General features: G+C 41.3%; 4 protein-coding genes across 4 annotated transcripts in view; 2 read left to right on the top strand and 2 right to left on the bottom strand.

The window, feature by feature from the left end:
* Positions 1–3,406: 3,406 nt before the first annotated feature.
* Positions 3,407–5,392, bottom strand: BDR25DRAFT_303975 (uncharacterized protein). The gene is made up of 3 exons (XM_033690113.1): positions 5,099–5,392; positions 4,259–5,034; positions 3,407–4,192 (listed from the first exon to the last, which is right to left on the bottom strand). The coding sequence occupies exons 2-3, from the start codon at positions 4,926–4,928 to the stop codon at positions 3,477–3,479; spliced, it is 1,386 nt and encodes a 461-aa protein (XP_033547376.1). The 5' UTR covers positions 4,929–5,034; positions 5,099–5,392; the 3' UTR covers positions 3,407–3,476.
* Positions 5,393–5,716: 324 nt separating this feature from the next.
* On the top strand, positions 5,717–7,222 carry BDR25DRAFT_262485 (uncharacterized protein). The gene is made up of 3 exons (XM_033686765.1): positions 5,717–6,140; positions 6,234–6,705; positions 6,769–7,222. Exons 1-3 carry the CDS (start codon positions 5,960–5,962, stop codon positions 7,139–7,141), a joined length of 1,026 nt encoding a protein of 341 aa, XP_033547375.1. The 5' UTR covers positions 5,717–5,959; the 3' UTR covers positions 7,142–7,222.
* Positions 7,223–7,523: 301 nt separating this feature from the next.
* BDR25DRAFT_334520 (5-aminolevulinate synthase) lies at positions 7,524–9,352 on the top strand. The gene is made up of 3 exons (XM_033692939.1): positions 7,524–8,499; positions 8,564–8,700; positions 8,817–9,352. Exons 1-3 carry the CDS (start codon positions 7,638–7,640, stop codon positions 9,288–9,290), a joined length of 1,473 nt encoding a protein of 490 aa, XP_033547374.1. The 5' UTR covers positions 7,524–7,637; the 3' UTR covers positions 9,291–9,352.
* Positions 9,353–17,773: 8,421 nt separating this feature from the next.
* BDR25DRAFT_355627 (uncharacterized protein) overlaps positions 17,774–18,001 on the bottom strand; it is a gene marked incomplete at both ends in the record, with an annotated part of 468 nt that continues 240 nt past the window's right edge. The window contains 3 exons of the mRNA XM_033695489.1: positions 17,774–17,787; positions 17,822–17,868; positions 17,926–17,975. Of these exons, the coding sequence (XP_033547373.1) occupies positions 17,774–17,787; positions 17,822–17,868; positions 17,926–17,975 (111 nt within the window). The remainder of the gene's footprint in view (positions 17,788–17,821; positions 17,869–17,925; positions 17,976–18,001) is intronic.

The following is an 18,001-nucleotide window of genomic DNA, read 5'->3' as shown; positions in this document are numbered from 1 at the left end:
TAAAGGTAATTCTAATTATAAGAGATAAGAAGTTCTAAACTTAAAGGCTTTAGTTAACAAAAAGCCTTTAGTATTCTATTTATAGACTAAATAGTTTAAAATAACAGAGTGTAAGTATTATAACTTAAACTAAATTAGACATGTCTTAGGCTTAGACATAGTTAAATAAATAATTAATGTAATATTATAATAAAGCTATTACTAGTAAAAGTAAGTTTTCTAATATAATGTAATAGCACAGGCAAGACAATAGGTCTAAATGCGGTAGGAATCCACTTAGAGGCACATAGAAGTGCGTGGGGACTTAATAACCTAGGAATTCTATTAACACCTATAGGCCTTGTACAAAGGATATCAGAAAACTACTAAGCTAGCTATAGGGGAGGTGCGACTAAATATATGGGGGAATAGGGGTAACAGCAGGGAGCAGGGCAGAGTCAGGGCCAGGTCGAGTCAGGGTCGAGTCAGGGTCCGAGCCGATACGGGGACCCTTCGGATAGGTTCCGGGCGACCCGAGATGGAACGAGAATCGTTACAGAAAGGCTGTATGTTACAGTCTCTAAGTAGACTATAAGCAAGTGTTAGACAACTCCTAAATTATACAACAACTAGTAGTAGAACTTCTTCTTAGCTGCATAACAGATGCAACAGCGTGATAGAGACACGTGACTACTAGAAGTCTCTAGGTAAGGCCCTAGCAAAGTGACTGTAACAACTGCAACAACTGTAGTAACCGCAGCTAGAACTTACGGTTACAACAGTTACTATAGTTAAAATAGTTAAATTTAGTGTATATAGTCTTAACGTTTAGTCTTCTCTTTACATAGACTAAGTAGTACAGTGGTTTCTAACAACACTATACTGTTATATATCCTTACTTATATATACTCTCTTATTATCTTCCTTAAAGATCGTTTCCCCAGCTCTCTATACTAAGCCTAAAGGGGTAAACCACGATAGGCTAACACCTTCTAAAGCCCTGCGTAACGCTACACAAGAACTGTACACCCTTGTCACGTCTACTCTTATATCCAAATCCTTAACCATCCCTAGCCCGCGTACCAAATAGTAGAAAAGCCTACCTAGTAAGTAGATATTATAACGCTATAGTTCTTAAACTTAGGAATGCAGTAGTTAGATAGAAAGGGCTTTTTAGCTCTATAAGTAACTTAAATCTCTTCTAGGCTTACTTTAGCTAACATTTTATTAGCTTAAGCTACTTTATTCTATATAGCTTTAGACTAGCTAAGGTGCTTCTATGCCTACTGTAGCCTTGCAGCTTTATGCTCTTTAATAAGAAGAAGCTTATGCATAGCCTTTCTATAATAATAAAGCTTCTTCTTAGTGTAACGATCCTCATGAATCGTTCCATCTCGAGTCGCCCGGAACCTCCGGAAGGCCCTCGTATCGGCCCCGACCTCGACCTGGCCCCGACTCTGCCCTGCCCCCTGCTGTACCCCTATTCCTTCATGTATTTAGTCGCACCTCGCCCCTGTAGCTAGCTCGGTAGTTTTCTAATATCCTTTTGTACAAGGCCTATAGGTGTTAATGGCATTCCCAGGTTCAGAGTCCCCACGCACTCCCATATGCCTCTGAGTGGACTCCCATCGCATTTAGACCCATTGTCTTGCCTGCGCTGTTACATTATATTAGAAAACTTGCTTTTGCTAGTAACAGCCTTATTAATAATATTACATTAATTGTTTGTTTAACTACGTCTAACTCTAAGAAGCGTCTAATTTAGTTTAGGTTGCAATTTCTTACACACTGTCACATTAAATCATTTAGTTAGTACAGACAGGATCCTAGAGACCTTCCGTTAACTAAAGCCTTTAGGTTTAGAACTTCCTATCCCCTGCGATTAGGATTGCCTTTAGAAAAGTTGCAAAGAGTGCGCTAAGGTAGAAACCTAGAGACTACTAATAACCTATTAAGATTAGGGACAACTACTAATGCCTGACTCTTAACCACTAGCAGATCCTATTGCAAAGACTGCAACCTGTTCTAGCCGCAGCTAAGGCAAGATGCCTGCCCCTAGAACTGAACGACCACCACCCTGTCAACAGCTAAACCTGCGTCCGCGGGACCTGAAGCTAGACCCACCTGATTCAGAGTCGACCCCCAGCAGTATATCTATGCTCAATTACAAGCACAGCTTGAGCAGTTGATCCACTAAATCACCCCTGATAATGCCTTAAATCACCACTGCTACCCCATAGCAAGAGACCTTTAAGGCACCCCTAACAACGCCTAAATGTCACCACACTAAACGCACAACTAAGATTAATAACCGCACAGATAGCAAGGAAAAAAGAGCAAGTCTTAATTATTAACAGGCTGAACATCTATACAGATCACTATTGGAACAGGCGCGCATGGCGTTTGGTGTGGAGGACACTGCTGGCAGTGCGAAGGAATAATTTGGAGCAAGGACACCTAGCTGAATTAGACCAGTTTTAGTTCAAGGAGGCAGAGGACATGACAGCGATACTTTGTACTATAATTACTACTGATAGGGACTATTAGTCTACAGAGGGGGGGGTAGTGTAACAATCCTCATGAATTGTTCCATCTTGAGTCGCCCGGAACCTCCGGAAGGCCCTTGTATCGGCCCCGACTTCGACCTGGCCCCGACTCTGCCCTGCCCCCTGCTGTACCCCTATTCCTTCATGTATTTAGTCGCACCTCGCCCCTGTAGCTAGCTTGGTAGTTTTCTGATATCCTTTTGTACAAGGCCTATAGGTGTCAATGGCATTCCCAGGTTCAGAGTCCCCACGCACTCCCATATGCCTCTGAGTGGACTCCCACCGCATTCGGACCCATTGTCTTGCCTGCGCCGTTACACTTAGAAGCCTTAATTAGTAATTAATAATAGATATTAATTTCTAGCTTATAGGCTATCTTATTTTTAGTTTTTAATGTTATTTAGTATTCTAAGTAGCATGCTAAGCAAAGAGGTGTTAAAGAGGTGTATTTAGTATAAGGCTTCTGCTCTTCTGTTTTGTAGGGGTACATAGCAAGTAAAGAGAATAAGAAATAGTTCTCTAGGGTATCTAAGATTATAGACAATAGCTATCTGCTTGTATCCTAGCTTAGCTAGTGTATAGATTTGGACGCGTTCCTTGTACGTAAGTTAACAGAGAGGTGTTTTTAGCATTATAGTAGATAACAGTAGTAGAAAAGTTACTTCTAGTTGTATGGCCCGCCTTATATAAATCTGTGTATTTTATCCAGAAGCTTCATGGCGCTTCTATGCACGGACCAAGGCCGTGCTGACGCCAGTCGCCCGCTCATGAGAGGGCCCTGTAAGAACAAGTTTACGTGAACCCTTCCTTAAGCACATCGTGCAGGGGTACTTGAGAGCTTGAAGTGTTTCATCGCGTTAGACGCGGCACAAATACAAGAGTATCGAAACACAGTGAATTAGGTGTATGTATCTGTACAGGTGGGAATTTGTCGAATACCCAGCACGCACATCATCGCTGGCTTGCAAGCTGAACCAGCCACCGTTCCAGGTCACCCATAATACGCTCCCCAAACGTTACATCGACAGCGTTATCCGGCCAGTCCGCGCTGACGCACATTCCCCGCCCAGCCACACTGGCCGGAGAAATCTCAATGGCGGCAGCGGGGATCTCGGCGCTGAGACCAAACTGCGCCCGGTCGATGGACCATTTCTGGTCGTCAGGCTCGGACGTGCTCCCGTTCAGGACACCCACATTGGTCACCAGCCACGAGAATTGGCGCGTCTTTTTAGCCATGTCGCTCATCGTCTTCTGCCAGTCCGTGACGTACTGGAACAGCCCTACTATGTCGTTCCGCAGCCCGGCTTCCACCTTGCGCACTATCTCCAGCCGATTCTGTGCCGACGCTGCCCAGAGCTCGCGTTGGAGCTCGGCGGACAGATTTATTCCCTCGTCGCTATTACATGTAGCTGGCAGCTTGGAGCGAATTCGTGCCACTAGCTCCGTCTCGAACCTATGGGGCAACTGGGTCACGTAGTTGCCTACTGCTTTGTTAGAGCTACCCCACGGAGCGTCCGGCGGAGCCGCAGGTAAATTCCGGCGGTGGTCCACAATGGTAGAGCTCTGGAAGGCCGGGGCGGCCGTGCTGTTGAGGCGCAATGAGAAGGCAATGAGAGACAATCCGTGCAGCAGGCCGGTGATTGTAGTCTTGTTCTGTCGGCAGAGGGCTTGAATTTTGTCAGCACAAATACTGGGAGATGTCTCAGTCTACTGATTGTATTGGGATAACCTGCCTAGGATCGCAGATAGAGATGCGTCATCCATGAAGAAGGCCCGGAACTGGGTTTTGTACGGAGAGGTACGGATTGGGCACCAGGCCGCTTGAGACACGTCGGGACTAAGACGATTAAGAAATTGAGGCCGAAACTCCTCCCAAAGTGACTTGGCAAAGTACTTGGGATCTAAAGGAAGACTCTTCAAGCTCTCAATTGGGGTTGGAAGCATGGGGGGCGCTTCAGGTAGTCTCAGGATATCGCCATCCAAGCCCGCCCGCTTATATGCTCCGTTCTCCGCGGTAGCAGTATCAAGAATCTCGAGAAAGTCTTCGTGCCAGATCTTGGCGCCTGCGCCGTCGAATTGGGGGTGATTGAAAGCGAGTAGGACCTCTAGGATAGGAGCATCTCCTTGCCGAATGATGGTAATCTTCCAGCCTGGCTGCTTGGCCCAAGTCTCGAGGTCCGGGAAACGCTCATCGAGCTGAATGCGAAAGGTTTCCTGGACCGTTTGTTCGAAGTCGTCATGATCTTCACCTCCAAGGTAAATCCATTTGATATGTTGCGCTAAGTCGAGACTCGGCAGCTGGATCCACGAGGGAGTCTTGGAAGTACCATCAATCATGCCGACTTGCATCATCGGATGTCTCATAATGGTATCCACGACAGCAACCTTGATTACCTTCTCCATTTGGGTCCGGGACTCTGCCACAAGACGTGGCGGAACTACATAGCGACATGAGAGAACAGTGCTACGATACTGGTCTAGTAGATACATAGCTAGTTGATACGTCTCGCTAGACACACGCTCGTTGGTTAGATATCGTACCATGCCACATTGATGCGATTGCAGGTGCTTACTTGATTCCGAATTTGCGCAGCACCACCGCCTCTTTGCCGCGGTTCACCTTGTTTGCCATGCTTCGTTGCTGGAGCGACTAATCTGGAAGTTGATTGATTCTGAGGTTGCTAGTAGATTTGAGAGTTGCTCAAGTGGTGAGTATATTGATGGCTACTTATGTAGGAAGGGTTTTGCTGCTGAGCCTCTCTGTAGGCCCGCGCCCCAGGAACTAGCCCGAATCGTCATAGCGGTGAGGTTTGTGCTACCACTTCACCCCGCACCACCTCAAGTGAGCGAAGGGCGCTCCTATGTACGCTCCTCGAACAATGATTTGGGTAAGAATGGAGCTAATATATATAATATCACCATCAGAGCACAGGTAAACAAATCGAGCTAACAGAATTTGTCGCATCCGTCAACGCTAATGTAACGCTTGACCGCCTGGTTCACGTCATGTATGCATGTGGATCACATAGGGTGAAGGCGGGGCAACTATTAATCTACCTCCCTGTATTGATGACTGCATGCTTCGGAGTCCGAACCACTCTGTAAGCGCGACACTCCCCCCCCCCCCCCAGAAATCCCCAAAAGCGGAGCTTTCCAGCGGCAATAATTTACTGGAGCTATCTCGCTTGCCCCAGGATTGCTCAGACGCTCCCAGCCATTTCAGGTGCCGAGCGTGGCAGAGGTGTGGTTCACTGACTTATTGGGAGCCATGCCATCCGTAATTCCTGGGCGTAAGGCTGTCACCGTACCTATTGATACCTACGCGTCTTCTCCGATGGTCTTCTCACTGTGTTTGACCTCTCTAGAATAAATCACATGTATGTTACTCTTCTTTCTAGCTGACCGCTCGATATATCCTCCTACATACAGGTGATATGTCCACTAGCGAGGACGCATCTCAAGTGGCTGGCATTCTTCTTATTGTCCTCGACATCATAACCGTGGCTGGCCGCTTTTACTCAAGATGGATCACCAAGCTCGGCTTCGGATGGGACGACTGGACGATTCTGATAGCTTTGCTGATTGGTATCGTGCCTGGAGCTTTGACTATGTGGGGTGCGCTTTTCTGCTTCATCTCTTCCTTCTGCGACCCCTCTATCCGGATTAGACTCTATATGGCTAGGGCTACAAGACTAACGCACCGATTAGCAAGCACGATATCTGCGACGGGGGCTGCTGCCGCCAGTAACCTCGACCCCAATCACGTCTACACTCCGGAGGATGTTCTTTACACCAAGATCACGTTCTCAACAACCGTGCTTTACTTTTTCATCACATCTATCACCAAGATCTCCATTCTGCTCTTGTTCCACCGCATCTTCTCCATCAGCGACTCCATGAGGAAATACATATACATCGGCTTTGCGGCAGTCGTGGCGTTCTGGCTCTCGGCGACGATCGCCGACCTGTTGAATTGCATCCCTCTGGAATGGACATGGAAAAATGGACTCGCTGATCCTAGATACTGCATTAGCTATAACATGTTCTGGCTGGGCACGGGCATTGCCGAGAGTGTAATAGATCTGTACATTCTGGCATTACCACTTGCAATGGTCTCCACGCTACACCTCGAGCGGAAGAGAAAGTGGGGCGTGGCTGGCATCTTCCTCTTGGGAGGGTTGTAAGTCTCAAGCACCAGGAGCTTCCCTAGAAAGCGCGTCTCTGGCTAACATTGTGTTACAAGTGTCCTATTCTCCGGCGTCGCGAAGATCATCCTGAGCTACCTAACTAATAGCCGTGAGCCTGATTTCGGCAAGGGGTCCTTATGGACGACGGTCCACCTCTACACCAGTATTCTATGCGCCAATCTGCCTACCAGTCGGCCCTTGCTCAACCGAGTTGCTCAGCTGACCTCGGCCTCACGGGTGAGGCTGTTGTCGTTGTCGCGGGCCAAGCGCTGGTACAGCCTAAGCGGTTCGCAGGAAACCAGGGGTACAAATAACGGGACAACTATATCCCAAAGCAAACCGGGAGGCGGGAGTCAAGATTCTGCCCCGTCGGGGCGAGACCAATATGAGCTTCCTTTGTATAGTGTAAATAGCCACGAAGGCCCATGAGAAGATGAAAGTGAGGGCGCAAAAAACCAAACCAGCCATACTGTAGAATCTCACTCAAGTTGCTGAACGCTAGCCGACGCTGAAGCTACAAGTATGAAACCTTTTTAACGGTCTGTGCTGCCTGTATGTAGGCGATCAGTGAATATTGCTTCTAGTTTGTAGTTATTTAGTGTCTAAGCTATCGACTCCTCAAATGTGGCCATGTACAATGAAATCGCCCCCTGCAGCAGGGGTGCGCTAGAATCTCGGATCTGCTAGTCGACTGTACAGTATTGGCTCTGAATTCTCCCACCTTGCAGTAGCGTTGCCCAATTTGACCGAGATTTTACGGTATATAAACCGAGGATCTCATACACAGAATCTTCGAAGCTTGCTCGGTTACCTTATTTCTATATATCACGACCGCAATACTCCCCTCCCTCACAGAGCATTTCGCTCGGTAACAAACATTTTGAACTTGTTCTAGTAAAGCGAGCTGCTGTGATATTTTCACGCAATGAGTGACGTACCGACGGTCGATGGCTCCTTTATTTCACCGGAGGGGCCACTGGCTACCTTCATCAAAGGCCACAGATCCCAAACGGAGCAGGCCAAATCTCTGCCGACCTTTTACCGCAATCTTGAGGAAGTTCTCGACGTCAAGCGCGCATCTGAAAACTTCTATTCAACGCTGCCGCCGGATACCACCTCCGTGGACTTCTGTTCCGGGGATGTCATGTCAATGGGCCGAAGCTCCCAGCACCGCGATGAGTTCCTTGCCGAGCTCGAAAGGCACCCCAACTTCGCCCTAGGCACCACCAGCTCGAGGCTCATGGATGGGAACTACACGTACATACAGCAAGCCGAGTCGGAGATCGCTGCCTTTCACGGTGCCGAGGCAGGGCTCCTCGTGGGCTCAGGGTTTGAGGCCAACTTAGCCATCTGGGCAACGATTCCAAGGCACGGAGATGTCATTTTGTACGACTCCTTAGTCCATGCCAGTACACACGACGGCATAAGACAGGCGCTAGCCATGGACAGGGTCGCATTTCCCCATAGTGATGTCGACGTCTTCCGCGACACGTTGCGGGACATTTTGGAAACGCGGCCTCTAGTGCGCCAGAGGAAGCGTTGCGTTCTCGTTGCGGTGGAATCTATATACAGCATGGACGGTGATATATGTCCGCTACAAGAACTCGTCGAAGCCGCCCAGGAAGTCTTCCAGGATCACGAGGGGAGCATCCAGTTCGTGGTTGATGAGGCGCACAGTGTTGGGTTTATGGGCCCCGAAGGTAAAGGACTCGTCTGCGAGCTCGGGCTAGAGAAAGAGATTGCTGTGGTTATGCATTCCTTTGGAAAGGCCATTGGTGCGTCCGGGGGTATGTGCTCACCAGCATTCTAAAGTTATGATGTGGACGCTCGAAAGCTAATAAGTCTCTTTAGCAATCATTCTCGGCAACAAAATCATTCGAGATACAGTGATAAACTTTGGAAGGGCAGTCATGTTCTCTACGGCTCCTACGTTCCCTTTCGTTGCTGCCGTTAAGTCAGGATATAAGGTTCTTAGCACGAAAGCAAAGGTAGGTGCCTTTTCTCCCTTTCCTAGTGTTTTTCCCTTTTTGATTTATCCGGTTTATCTATTTAAGAGCCACTCAACCCAGATTATTGAAACATGTCTGAATGTCGTTACTTGTAGGACCGAGAACATGTCCACGACATGGCTAGGCTGTTCTTTGAGCTCTTAACCTCACATCCCCTTTGGCCGACCGCGAGATCCAAGGGCATTCTACACGTGCCTCTCGCCGAGGGGTGGGAAGACCGGGTGGTCAACACCCATCTACTCGCCATTTCAACCAGGCCAAAGTCGTTCTGGTGGATGTACTATCATCTTCTCTCAGCTTCATTCCGCACCTTCCCCGTCACATACCCGGTGGTACCACCAGGACAGAGCCGTTTGAGGGTCATCATCCACGCTCACAATACGGAGGAGCAAGTCAGAGGATTCGTCGACGCCATCTATGCATGGGTGCAGGAAATGATAGACATAGAAGCGGGAACGGGGACAGAACCCGTAACGAAGGCGGCAAAGGAAGTTTACGATTGGATGAGACAAGAACAGGTGGACGGATTCGGGATTATTAGGGCTAAAAGAAAAAGAGAATCCTGTTGATACAGTATAATAAATTACATTAAAACTTTTTAACTAACTTACTATTAATAATCATACATAATACAGCATGGCAATTAAAAGATTTTTTTATTAGTATTCTTTTTTGTTTTTCTATTTTAGTAATTCAGGCATTTTTATTTTTTTTGGTAATGATCTAGCTCTACGCCACTAAACCACGACAACCTAAAAGGTACATAATACCTGAAATCACCTGACGTTCGTGGGAGGTCGTGGGTTTGAATCCCATCTGCGTCAGTCAGCCAAGCCTTTTTCCATTGGAGGTGGAGAAAGAGCACGAGGCGGTCCCTTCGGGAGCCGTGCTGCTAGCTGCTGGAGGTCTAGTATAGGGTGTTTTACGATGCACAGGCGTGATGCACAAAGGGTGCGCGCGCAGTGTCGTGGCAGATGGGAGGCATCTGCGTGCATATCGTCTCTGTCTTGGGGCACGCGGGGTAGCGCGCCTTCAAGAAGAGGGATATTGTGACGACTTATATACTATTATACGCACGAGTATCTGATTTCAGGTATTCGCTACCTTTGGGTTGTCGTGGTTTAGTGGCGTAGAGCTAGATCATTACAGTGTAGCCTATCTACTTATAGAGTATATTATATATCCATTGGTATTTATATTATTAGTGAATTACTTTTCGTACTTTACTATCTAGAGTTTATTAGCTGAACTGCATTAGTTCTATATACCTACCTATAGAAAACCAAAGTATACATCTAGAACTGCTAGGCTGAAGCGCAGATCGGATGTCCGACAAACATTGGCGGGGGGCGTGAGGTTTGCCAGGATAGGAGTATTTCGCGCTGACCGACCCAGTACGGCTGGCTACAGGAGCGCAGATCCTTTGCCTTGGCAGGAAAACGCAGGCCAATCACCTTATACAAGTCTAGCTCGGGTCTCCAGGTGCGTTGCGCCTCTGTACATGGTTCGCTTAGCTACAAATGTACAGTCGCCTACCAAAAGTCATTAGCCACTCAACGATCCAAGCTCTGCGGGGGTATAGTCAGCCTATTTAGGAAAGAGGTTACTTAACTAATTGCTACCTAAATTAAAAGATTTTTGTTTCTATAAGAAGCCTATGTTAAGGCCTATCTTCTAGCGTTATAGTTAATTAATAGTAAGTTAACCTGCCTTTGTTTTAGATAACTTCCTTTATGCGCTTTAACTAGGTTAGGATACTTTTCCTATAATTAGCTAGTGTAATCTTTGCCTATTTTTTTTTAAGAATATCTACTATTTGCTTGTAAGTAGTAATATATTCTTGTTGCTTTAAGATGCAGAGCTTTATAATCTGCTAGAGGTTCTTAATTAGGTTTAAATTAAAACTTTATAAAAGCTAATCTATCTATATTATACTATAGTTGTCTATATACTTTTAGGTAGCCTTTGCAGTATAAATAGGGGCTCTATCCTACATTTATATGCTAATACCGCGTTTCTCTATAAGCTGCTTATAGAATAGGATGCTAACGTTGTGCAGAATCTAGTAGTATTTGCTAGCATTATTCTACTTACCTTTTTAGTTAATAAACAGCTTTAATTTAAAATTAAGAAAAATTACACTAAATACAGAGACTATAGTCCTTCTAGACTTAAATGTAGGCTTTAGGTACTAACTCTTGTACGCTTTTCTATGCTTCTAACGTACATATAGAGGTCTAGTGTCTAAGCTAACTTTAAATGTTGCTTTATTATAATAGGCTATATAAGCTACATTACTACTCTTGTTATATTAATAGATTTAAGTAAAGTAGAGTTGTTTTTCTTTGTGTACAGCTAAAAGCTAAGGCTTGTAACGCAGATAGAAGGCGTAGTACTTATGTTTTACAAGGTATCTTCTTACAGTACTAGCATAGATGCGGCAGTAGGTCTTAGACAGTGTTATAATAGTCTAGAGTGTAGCAAAAAAATTATTTACTGCCTAGCAAATTAAATGCCTCTTAGCGCGTTTGTTAAGCTTTAAAGGCTAGCCTATACGCAAGGCTTTTGTATAGATAGGCTAGGGCTGCTTGCGCAGCTAGCAGATGTTATATGTAACTGTTAACTTAAGAATGCTAAGATAACTTAAAATTTTGCTAGCGCTCACGCTGTAGAGGTGGAATTACTATATTATATTAATAGTAGACTTAGATAGCTCTTTGCGCAAGGTTTTATTTACTTTTATAACTATTAAAAAAGGTGGTAATTTAATTAAGTTATAATTAATTAAAATTAAAGCATTGTAGGGTGGCCTAGGCCTCTCGCTAAAGTGGCCAATCACTTTTAGTAGGCGACTGTACATCTGCATTAATCGGTGGATCCTTGGCGCGTCATCGGCAAATTCCCTCCGCCCCTCTAAATTTTGCAGTAACTACTAAATATACCTATAACGCGCTTAGTATTAACATAATCTGTTACTATTACTACTATGTAAGTTAAGGCTGTAAACTTACTATTATATAGCCTATACTAACTTTTTTTTAGTATTGTAGCTGCCTTTAGTTAACCTTAATAGCTTAAACTAGTTCCTAAGCTGCAGAGAGCGTTCTAGAGGTAGCTACACGTATAAAAACTAGCACTTTTTATTAGCTAACAGCTAAGCAAGCTAGTGCTAGTAAGACAACAGTGTGTTAGTGTAAGTTAGTTAGCTAGCGTAGGCTTGTAGCAGTTGTAGTTCCTTATAGAAGCCCTCTAGCCTAAAAGTAGTCTTGCGCAGCGCCTAGGTTAGTTATACAGCCTGCTGCTACTCTATTAATTAAGCTAGTACATATCCTATTATTGCTGCTCCTATCATCTCCTCTAGTAGTTAACCCTACTCCGCCTACTCTGCTAGTTGCTATACCTGCCTAAATAGTTCTCTAGTTACCTCCGCTACTAAGTAAACTTAAATATAAGATTAATATAGTGTATAACCTATATATAAATAAGTTAAGTATAGTAAATAATTTAAAGTTAGTTAATTACACTTTCTTTCTTATACTAACTATAAAAAACAAGGTAGATGCTATAATTATTAACTCTATGTTAGGTATTTATAGTAGAGACTATAAAGTATTAAGTTACACTATTAGCTATTAAGTACACTAATTAAAAAGTATCTAGTGAATGTTAATAATTAATAACTTTAGCTTTATAGCTAAGCAGCGCCTATTAATGCAAGTAGACTAATACATACATTAGTTTAAAAAAAATTAAGTGTCTTAACATAAAAGTAAAAGTAAGACTTAAAGTATCTATAACAGCGTGTACTGCGTCACATGCTCTGCGGCTTAAGCTCCCTTACTGCGCAACAAGTAGCGCCTTAGCAGAGAGCACACATGTATATTTAAACTCGCAGAGCAGCTTCTTTACTCCTTAGCTTAATCTAGTTAGGTTACACCACCTCTTGCTTGTAGCTTAAGCGTGCTGATTGTAATAGTATCTACTTTATAAAAAGTCATTTATGTAATAAATTAGTTAATAAGCTATTATTTAATGTTTTAGAAACACTTGTAAATTTAAAGTGTATACAGCAGCGGTTTAAAAAGTCTAAAAAGATAAAGTAATAGAAAGCTATATTTACAGTAATAGACTATGTTAGCTTAATTTACAGCTGCTAGGTTTATATTAAAGCGCTTTGTAATAACTATAGCTACTAGTGCTAGGTTAATTTACTTATAAGCACTTTAAAATCTACCCTGCTAACACTAAACCTAAGCAAAGTGTATTCTTAAAAGCATAAATAGTATAAGTATTAAATATCTGCTAATCTAGCTTGTTAGCTACTAGAAGTAGAATATAAGTAATAAACAGCGTATAAACTCTTATAAGTAAAAAAAGAAAAGTAAAACGCTTAGGTTATTTTTAAACTTTAGTAAAAAAAGACTATAAAAGTTAAGAAAGTAAATAGAATTTAGTGTGTAAAAAACTAAATATGAAAAATAAAGAAAAATAAAATAGAGTGTAAGAAGTAAAGAGAGCAGCACAAGTTTAACTATAAGTTATGCTGTAGCCAGCTATTTAGCTAGCTATTTACTCCTAGAGGTGGTTAGCTATACTCTCTACTCTATAGCTAGTTTCCTAGTGTTTTCCCTCTGCATGCCCTATACTTGCTAGGCCTACCACCTACTGCTTCTCTAGGCGCTTTACAGTAGAGTACACAAACTACTTAACAAACTGTTAATGTACTAGTCTTTTTATTAAGCCTTGTAACTAGTAGTAGATATAGTAATATATAAAAAACTATAAAAAAGTTTTTTAAGTAGTTAATTACTTAGTAACTAACGTACATTATAGGCAAGTTGCTTACACACCTAAGTTACTTACTTTTACTAAGACTCTACTAAACTACTCTTTCTACACTAATGCACTTCTAATAATACTACTTAAAAGCGCTAAAAGAATATTAGATACAGCTTATAGTCTAGGCTTTTAAATAAGACATAACACTTTTAAAGTAACATACTGTAGCTAGGTATAAAGTCTCTTAAAAAATAATAAATAACTAACATACTAGATAACCTGTATAAGCTAATTTTATAGCTAACTTACGAAAGCTAAATAATAATAAGAAGTAGGTAATTATTAAGTACATACTTAAGCTATATGTGTAAGAATTTTCCTCTTAGCTAGCAACTATAGCTAATATAGCTAATTCTTTGTGTGCTAAGCATAATCTAGGCTATGTTAGCATAAACTAGCCTAGTATGTTTATAAAGTGTTATCTAGAGCTTAAAGTAAAGTTTAAGCATAAGTTGTAACAAGGTAGGTGTAAGGCTAGATGTTCTAGAACAGGCTAGTATAGCCTTACTTAACCTGTTTAGAGATCACATGACCTGTGCTTCGTATATAAGCATAAATCCTAACAAGCGAGACTTAGCAGCGATTTGTCTCTCTTACAATACACTTCTATCTTTCTCTAAACCCTTGCTCTTAGTGCTATCCGTGCTATTTACTATCCCATCTTTACAGTAGGCACAGTCAACCACGTAGTCTTCTCTCGCTTATAGAGGTTTAGGCTAGACTAGAGACAACCGCTAGTGCTAGTGCTAGCCCTAGCATTATCTATATATATATTATACTATGCGAGAATACTTAGCTTAAGTATTCTCGTGCGTACCTTTTGGTACAGGAGGGAAAGTTGTATAGTATTAGCTTGGCAGGCAGGGCGCCTCCTTATTACATAAGTATAACTATGAAAAAGCTGTTTATAAGAATTCTAAAGTAATTTAAAACTAGTTTAGCCTTATAAAGAATATTAAAGCTAAGTATAGCATCTAGGATAATAACATGTACAACTTTAACAAGATAGACTTTATATTAAGCTAGATATTTACTAACTATACTTGCTCTTAAAACTTTACTTTAAGCTTTAAATAACACTTTATAAACATACTAGGCTAGTTTATGCTAACATAGTCTAGATTACGCTTAGTGTGCAAAGAATTAGCTATATTAGCTATAGTTACTAGCTAAGAGGAAACTTCTTACGCATATTGTCAGATATGCGCACCTACTGTCAAGACAGGAGGAACGTTTGACGAAAGCTGCTACATAGTACGAGCAATAAGCTCGAACAGTATGTTGCTGCAAATTGCTGCATGTTGCAGCAAATTGCAGCATGTTGCAAGCTGGTCGCGCATAGGGCTAGTGCGCGAGGGACTCGGATCGGAAAAACAAAAGCCGAGCAACACGAGTAGAGCAGAAAAAGGATTAATAAATCAATACAATCAATCATCATCCCATACATCATATCCAAACCCATCATTCATCTTAGGAAGCCTAGAAACAGTGCTTTAATCTAACACATATAGCTTAAGTATGTACTTAATAATTACCTACTTTCTATTATTATTTAGCCTTTATAAGTAAGCTATAGAATTAGGTTATAAAGGTTGTCTAGTGTGTTAGTTATTTTTTATTTTTTAAGAGACTTTATACCATATTACTTTAAAAGTGTAAGCTGTATCTAATGTTCTTTTAGCGTGTCTAAGTAGTGTTGTTAGAAATGCATTAGTGTAGAAAAAGTAGTTTAGTAGAGTCTTAGTAAAAGTAAGTAACTTAGGTGTGTAAGAAACTTGCCTATAGTGTACGTTAAAAGAAAACTAAAACAACTATAGTAGAGTAGTAAAAGTAGTAATTAAGTAAAAATAGATAATTAAAGATCTTTATTAGATGTTAAAGCTAAGTAGAGAGTTCTACTCTATTATAGTAGGTATATTTAAGTTAAAAGATAGAATAGTTTAAACTATTTTATTATACTATAGTTAGTCTAGCAGCATTGCATAGTATAAAAAGGAAGTAGAGTAGCATTATTTATAGTTTATAGTATCTACTAATAGTATTTTAATCTTAAAAATAAAATAGTCTATAAAGCTTCTACCTTACACACTCTAACACTTTCTACTTAGTATATAATCTACTAGCTATATACTTAAAGTGTTTTATAGTAAACTTATTATATCTACTTTTCTATAGTGTTGCTTTTAAGAACTTTTTAAAGCTATCTAAACTAATTTAAGCTTTTATATATATATAATTTTTATAAATTTATGTCTTTAAAACTAAAAAAAGTAAGCTTAATTAGGTTATAGTTAAGTAAGTATAGTAGCAAGTACTGTATAATATACATAGCACACTTTAGAACCTAGTAAACTCTATTATTTATATAAATTAAGATGTTATTAAGGACTATTACTATTAGTTTAAAGCTATACATTACTTAAAAAGTAGAAATTAGTTATAGCTTTATCTATTATATAAAGTCCTTTTAGTTAAAGTAGTCTTCTTTAATTCTAGTACATAGTAGGTATTCTCTTATTATGTAAGCAGGCAGGATTGCCTAGGTAGCGCCTTACTTTATATCCTAGGTATACAAAGACTTGTAGCCTACTAGGCTGCATATGTAGTGCCTCTACCTATTCTTTTTATTAAATATTAACTTATCTAAAAACACTAAATCTTTAGCTATAAACTACTCTATTTTAATGTAATACAGTGGCTCACCACCGCATGCACGGTTCAGCCGAATTTTTCAGAATCTTCCACCCTCTATATCTCCACCAATATGGCAGGTATTGAGACTGCGCTTGAAGCGCTGGAATCGCTGAAGCTAGGAGAATCACCTAATTACACAGAATACGCTAAAAAGTATGGTGTTGATCGCTTAACGCTGTCGCGGCGCCACAGGAAGATAACCCGCTTATATGCGGCAGCGATTGATGACAGCTGGAATCTTAACACTATACAAGAAAAACAGCTTATACAGTATATTAATAAGCTTTGTGTTAAAGGGCTACCTTCTTTAAGGCAAATAATCTAAAATTTTGCGTTAGAAATAGCTAGGAAACCTATAAGCAAAAACTAGGCAGATTGTTTTATAAAACAACACAATATTAACCTAATATCACGCTAGACATTAGGCCTAGACTCCTTACGCAAAAGAGCTAACTCTGCCTTTAAGTACGCACTGTATTTTAAGCTTTTAGAGCAAAAAATTAATTAGCACAAAATCCTACCCTACCACATGTATAATATAGATAAGAAGGGCTTCCTAATTAAGGTGTTAAGTAGGATAAAAAGGGTGTTCTCTAGAAAGCGCTATAAAGATAGGAAAATTAAACAAATGCTCTAGGACAGTAATTAAGAGTAGATTACAACTATTGCATGTATTTGCGCAGACAGGACAGCTCTTACGCCTGCGCTTATATATTAAGCCCTCTTTAGAAATATTTAGGATACCTAGTTGTAGGATTTTAATCCTACACTTTATAAGGCATTTTTTAGCTTATTACTAAGCAGATAGACAAATAACGCTATAGGTCTAGCATAGCTATAGTAGGTATTTAATAGGGAAACCTAGGCAAAAGCAGGGTAATTAAATTAACTTTTAATTCTTAATAGCTATAGATTACATGTCACTATAGAGTTTATAAAGTTCTGCAACACTAACAGGATCCTTCTAGCTATATTTCCTCTGCATTTAACTTATACGCTGCAGCCTTTTAATGTCTACATGTTTAAGCCTTTTGTAACTGCTTACTTAGCTAAACTATTAAGTTTCCTAGAGAGGTGCTAGGGGATCTTATCTATAACTAAAAAGGATTTCTTCTATATGTTTAACGCTGCCTAGGAGGCCTTATTTAAGGCTACAACTATTCTTAAAGCCTTTAAGTTAACTAGACTAGTCCCTTTTAACTCTACAGTAATATTAAAATAACTTAATACATAAGATGCTAATTAGCTGTCTTCTAGCAACTTAACTACTTTAGTACTTAGCGCTTCTAACTAGAGAAAAATAGAGCGCTTACTTAAGCAGGTAGAAGAGGATATTTATAATAAACGCTTTAAGAAGCTTAGTTATATAATTTACATAATCTTAGTATAGAAGAGCCTTCTACAACGTAAAAACAAGCGCCTTAAAGAAGCTCTTATTAATAAAAGGAAGCGCTGGCAGCGTAGGAAGCCTCTACTACTTAAAGCGCCTTAAGAATACAACAGTAGTGCAGTATTCTAGTCACTGTAACGATTCTCATGAATCGTTCCATCTCGGGTCGCCCGGAACCTATCCGAAGGGTCTCCGTATCGGCTCCGACCCTGGCTCGACCCTGACTCGACTCTGCCCGGCCCCCTGCTGTTACCCCTATTCCCTCATGTATTTAGTCGCACCTCGCCCCTGTAGCTAGCTCGGTAGTTTTCTGATATCCTACGTACAAGGCCTATAGGTGTCAATGGCATTCCCAGG

Source organism: Lindgomyces ingoldianus, assembly GCF_010093535.1.
Source record: "Lindgomyces ingoldianus strain ATCC 200398 unplaced genomic scaffold BDR25scaffold_17, whole genome shotgun sequence".
Classification (NCBI taxonomy): Eukaryota; Fungi; Ascomycota; class Dothideomycetes; order Pleosporales; family Lindgomycetaceae; genus Lindgomyces; species Lindgomyces ingoldianus.
The sequence above is the reverse complement of the archived record's forward strand: the minus strand, read 5'-3'. Positions and strand labels throughout refer to the sequence as shown.